Source organism: Amphiura filiformis, chromosome 8, assembly GCF_039555335.1.
Source record: "Amphiura filiformis chromosome 8, Afil_fr2py, whole genome shotgun sequence".
Taxonomy (NCBI): domain Eukaryota; kingdom Metazoa; phylum Echinodermata; class Ophiuroidea; order Amphilepidida; family Amphiuridae; genus Amphiura; species Amphiura filiformis.
This window is the reverse complement of record NC_092635.1, coordinates 3757775-3763774: the sequence shown is the minus strand read 5'-3', so window position 1 is coordinate 3763774 and position 6000 is coordinate 3757775. Positions and strand designations below refer to the sequence as shown.

General features: G+C 37.9%; 1 protein-coding gene across 5 annotated transcripts in view; it reads right to left on the bottom strand.

The window, feature by feature from the left end:
• Positions 1–1229: 1229 nt before the first annotated feature.
• The window catches only part of LOC140158512 (myotubularin-related protein 10-B-like), a 92469-nt gene continuing 87698 nt past the window's right edge, over positions 1230–6000 (bottom strand). For all 5 annotated transcript variants that reach the window (XM_072181627.1, XM_072181629.1, XM_072181630.1 and 2 more), the window contains 2 exons: positions 3744–3916; positions 1230–3087 (listed from right to left, as the gene is read on the bottom strand). In XM_072181627.1, the coding sequence (XP_072037728.1) occupies positions 2095–3087; positions 3744–3916 (1166 nt within the window). In that variant the 3' untranslated portion in view covers positions 1230–2094. The remainder of the gene's footprint in view (positions 3088–3743; positions 3917–6000) is intronic.

Sequence of the window (6000 nt, the reverse complement as noted above, 5' to 3'; positions counted from 1 at the left end):
GTCTTCCATAGGTAGTGTATTATACTTCAACTGGAATAGCCCTTTAAACTTTACCACTGTAAATTTGAGTACAATGACAAGCTTGGCAATTATTATTATTGGCACCTTAGGTGTGTTAAGTACAGAATATAGGATAAAATACATGGCTGGCTTTAACAAGTACATATAGGTAAGGAAACTTTATAAGATCATCTAATTGGTTAAAAAATAACTTAAATAAAATAATTAAAATTAAATTAAGAATTGCCACTACTTATCAGAATGTCAAACTAAGGTGTTTTAATAAATGAGTTGATAATATTGATATACATGTATATAAAATAAATGAACATTTGGAAATACTAGTTTATTCCAGCTGAAATCCATACACCCTATGGAAGACAACCTTAATCTCATACACTTACACAGGGAATGTAGATTTCAAATGGAGTTGCTCATTCAGGCAACCCCATTTGAAATTCACACCCCCTGTGTGGTCATGTCTTCCATAGAGAGTGTATGATTTCAACTTGAATATCCCATCGTGATGTTCATATCAACCAAGTCATCATCACAGTGCAAATATTCCCTGTATGCTATTTTGTGGGTGTGTATTTTCTAGCAAATCCAATCTGTCTAAACTAAAATATTGCCACCATTTCACATTCTCATAATTTCATTTTGGCCTTTTCTAAAGTGGAAACACATAATATAACCCGTAAATCAAATAAAAAATAGTCACTGGTTAACAAAGATACCGCCAACATAAAATGTACTAAATTTGTGAAATGGTACATGGTCATATATGTCATACAAATTTTCATTCAAATTTCATTTCATTAGTAATTATACAAGTTAAATTGGTATGCTCGCTTCTTATTCATTAGAACCTGGATATCGTAGATAAATCTTGCCTATTGTCTATTACATTATTATCCCTCATGTTTGATAATGGTCAGCAAAATGGCAAAGTCAGTTACAAATTTGAAATTTGCTTATATTTGATTTCTTTTCAAATTAACTACCTTGAGTTAGAAATAGCATTTGTTTGGATGACATCAAATTGTGCGACACTAAATCAATCGCATTTTACGTTTATCAAGTTTTTGTGTGTTCCTTCAAAGCAGTACCATTTGGTTCTTAATAAATACCAGTACCAGACTGTGCAAGAGACAAGTAAAAGACAAGTAGATAAGTTTTACTACACTTCCACTAGTATCTTTTACAGTCTAACAGTCTATGATGGGCTCTATTGGACAAACCTAATCAAATATCACTCAACAAATAGCCAATAAATAATTAATGAATGGTTTAAGGCACATGAAGATAATTTACATATCTTACCTAATTTTGAAAATGAACAAAACTTTTTTCTCTTCAAAGCAGAGATTAAATAATTCAAATATTTCAGTTTATTAAGCACCTTCCCATGATTTCTTATAAGTGTTATAAAAGTAATGATACCAATCATTGTCAGATTGCCAAGCAGTACCACATAATTATACACTTAATATTCGCCAATCTCTTGTAAGGAACACAGGATGTCACCTCGAAAAGTCCAACGAGACCATGATAAGAAAATGTTCGATTAACGAGTTGGAACAGGCTGTTCAATTTTTATGAGGTTTGATTTTGCTGCTTTTCACAAAAGCAAGAGTTGGTGCATATTTAACATGTTAAGATAGTTTTAGGTTGGATGGACCTGTGAAGATTAGAGCCTGCAAAATGATCAGAACTTTGGAATTCACAAAAAAAATCCCAGTGAAATAATTATATTAGCATACAGTATTTCCCATTTGAGGCAGGGACAGGCAATTTGACTTGCCAACACAAAACAGTACAAAACCACCTGGCAGTTTGTTTCATTTCATAAATATGTTAATTATGCGATACACTATAAAACACAAAGTTTTGGAAAGAACTTACATCAATATTTTATCATACAACATGGCTACCCATGAACTGATTTATTTAATCCAAAATAAAAATTTGCAGACAGACAACCTTTAATTCAGCTTTTAAAACTTAAAACACATCACTCACTTACACTCTCTCTCTCTCACCCACTCTAGCTCTCACTCGCTCGTCTTTCTCTCTCCATCTTATATGCTTAACTCACAGTTCCACTTCATCTGTTTCCATAACACTTGTAGGTAGACCAGCGCCACCAACTTCTGTATCCAGCAAGCTTTGACCACGCAAAAACCTTGCAAGTGGCGTACCGAGGAATGACCTCCTGTCACCGCCAATGAAGGACAAGTCACTAATCGAATATGGGAATGCCGATGTCAGTAGCTGCTGGTTTTTCTTGCTAATGGCGCCCTCAGGGCTACGAGTGAAATACACATTGCTTTCTTCATATCCATTTGTTTTCGGCGGCGACTTCAATTTGAGATTACGCAGCTTGAGTTTGAGATGTTGTATCTCATCAACGAGTTCACACTGCTGCTTATAGAGCATAGGAGCCCCACCACCTACAATGTGTACACTAGGAATCCACCTTAGATAACATGCAGTCCAAAATTGCAAGAATGGCCCCGTCAGAGATGGAATGAGAATGTTAGGATCACTAGCATTAGCATTGCTACTTGTGGAATTGGCACCATTGACATTGGGGTTGGGGTACGCATGTGGGGGAGGTGGAATCGGTGGCAATGGTGGTTTCTTAGTCCTTCTACCTGATCTCAATGGATTCTTCATCATCTGCGCTCTTTGTCTGGCCATACTACGATAGACGCCCATGTTGCACCCTAATGTGAAGTCAGGCTGCATATCCTTTACAAGCTGACGGAGTGCCAACTCTGCCGGGTTATTGCCTCTCTTCTGTGATTGCCTCAGAATATACAGTGGGTTGTTGAATAGGTTCTGGTCATTCTTAGAGTACTGCAAAGTCCATGCCCATACTGTGGCTAGCTTGATAGGGGTACTGGCACCCTGTCGGCACGTCCTCACTCGCTGCTTCTCGCTGTTGAAGACAAACGTGCCAAAGATTCCGGAGAACATACTATCCCATAACGTCATGAGGTATGTGTCGGTGAATTCAAAGGCAGATGGGAATTGTTCCATGAGTTGGTGGACACAATCCAGGAACAACAGGAATACAGGTGCCTACAGGTGAACACACAAAATCAACATGTTAATAAATAGTATCAAAAGTCACGAATTGAAGGATGAAGTTTTCTATCCATTGCATACTAATATAGATATAAAACAAACATTTTGCACACTTATAATTTACAATGCTTGGTTACCTAAAGTTTCTGCCAAACAAGAACGGCACTTGTTTACATTTTGACAGCATGCAGAGCGTAAACACGGAAGTGGGGTTCTGATTGGCTGAATCAATCATCTGACAATCAAAGCAACAGACCGATAATCTGATTGGCCGATTACGCGTCAAAACGTTGGTCGGCGCACATCAGTGCCCTTGAAGGACACACAAAGCTACGCGTATGTTGCTCATTAACAGGGCACTCGCGTAAATCTGAGTAAGGGAGTGCCCTTCTTTTCTGAAACCCAGTGTAGTGTCTTTCATTAGAAGTCCACATCTGTGTAGGAATTGATGCCTTGCGATTATCCTCTCTCATGCATTGCTCACCCACTGGCCATCAATGGATGTGATATGGTCGCATCTTTGTAGGAACCCTCTCTCTCTGATTAGAGGTTTCCATCATAACAAAGTATCTACCGTAATGCACCATTTACCCATCATTTAGTATTTACCCACAATGCATTATTCACCCATTTACCCATGCATTGCTTACCTCTTCTCCATTACTGGGTGTGATATGCCCACATCTATCAAGGAATGGATGTCCTGCAATAACCCACTCTCTCTGAATGAGGCTTTGGAATCCAAGCTGGCTTCTGCTAAATGGGTCCAACATCATTTGAACTAATGATGACACCACACAGGAAAGGTCGCGACCTGACACCTCTGCAATGAGAATAAAGTCAACAGTTTTAGGTATCATGTCAGTTTGGGAAAAGTGTCAACCTTGAGATAATGAAATTAACTGCTCTAAGAGAGAGCTAAGAGGGTAAATAACACAAGGACTGAATGATGGTTGAGGTCCATTATCCTCTCACTACTTCTCCAAACTCTAATATTATGTACATGAACACGGTAAAGACTTCGACTAATAATCACCAGGGTAGCTCAAGGCATGGGTTCGGATCCCTACAGCACCACAGTGTTGTGCACTTGGGCATGGCACTTGACCTCACTTGCCTCACCCCATCTAGGTGTAATAGGGAGATGTTACAGGATAATTGCAATCCAAATGCTGAGAGGTGCTGTGCTTTTATTGCACCCTTGTTGTATCATAATGATAATGATGTATCTCAATGGCAACAGAATAAATTGTTGTAAGTGTGCTGGTACCTGACCAAGGTAAAGTGCATGTTAAATTGTTATCTTATTTATTTGGAATCTACTATAAAATATTACTATTTCTTTTATTTTCATCCTGAAGCAAGTATTTACATAAAGTATTGCAAATTATATACCTCATATATAGATTCCTGTCATCTGATTGGTTGAAAGCGCAGTCATTGAAATAACTATGCCCGCAAAATGAACTATGGACCGGTCCATGGAAATGAACTATGGACCGGATACATGCGTCCCGATCACACTGCTGCGCAATCGCAACATCCACGTATCCATTCGGTATATAAAACAAATATTGACTGCTATATTCGGGACATGGTTAATATTATAGGCCCGGTGATCTCAAAACCATGCTATACCCTCGGCTGCGCCTCGGGTCATAGCATGGTTTTGAGATCACCTTGGGCCTATAATCTTAACCATGCCCCTCATAGCAGTCAATATTTGTATATTATCCACCATGTTTGCATTTTCGCTGCTTTTGACATCTTATGCAAGATGATTTAATATTTGCAGCAGGATGACAAACGAACATTTCCTTGCATTTTTGTCAGCAGATGATTAAAAATAACTCAAGTCAAAATTTAACCTCATTACAAGTAAGGTCATTGACTTGCATACTTCCTGTGATTTGAAATCATCAAAGATATATTTTGAACATGAAACTATAATTTATGGGTTGCTTTTAATCCTGATGCCACTTCCTGTAGAGAAGCTTTAAATCTAGACATATCATTAATATAGATGTCTTATGAAAGCATGCAGGTATTTGCAGTTACCCATTGGGCCACAGTTTGAGCAATACCACACATATCCTTGATAGCTTAGATAGAATAGGTGTGGTCACTTATTTGACACATGTAACCCTATACAATGAAACTAGTCACCTATCAATGAGTCTACAATTCAAATCCTAACAAGCCATCAATTCCACTTAATGTTTCATTTCCTTCCAAATTGATCAGATTTGATAGAAAACACCCCATGGTGATATACGTCACAATGAGCTACACGATGGGTGTCGGTAAATCCACAATTTCTTTGGCCTTAGACACCTGTTCACTGTGTTAGCAATGACGTATGTATGATCGCTGTACGCTGTTAGACACCCTCTGATTCATGATGGTCAATTACATGCATCAAGTAAACCAATAAACATGGTTTTACTATGCGAGGCTATTGACATCACACAAACTTAGACATTCAGAAGCACATACAAAGGGCAATGTTGAAGATGAGGTATTAAAAGGGGCATTTTGTGATCCACAGCATCATCCCCCACTTTTTTCCAAAAAAGTTTATATATACTTAGGATATCTACTGAAAAATGTCATAAAAAGAGGATGCTATTATCACGAAAAACTCCTTTAGGTGTACATCTAATTTACTTTGGGTCAAACATTTATTATACCAAAATCTTTTTAATATTTTACATAGTCAACATCCATTACACGCCATAACTTTCTACATATTAGTAACCGATTTGTGTGTGTATAGGATTTTATTATGTTTAGCTCCTACTAGATTAAGACTGGCAATCACATGCCACCAACAATGTGGATGCAACCCCTCCACCTCTGTCTGCCTACTCATGGTAAGAGATACAGAGGACCACAATACAAAGACTA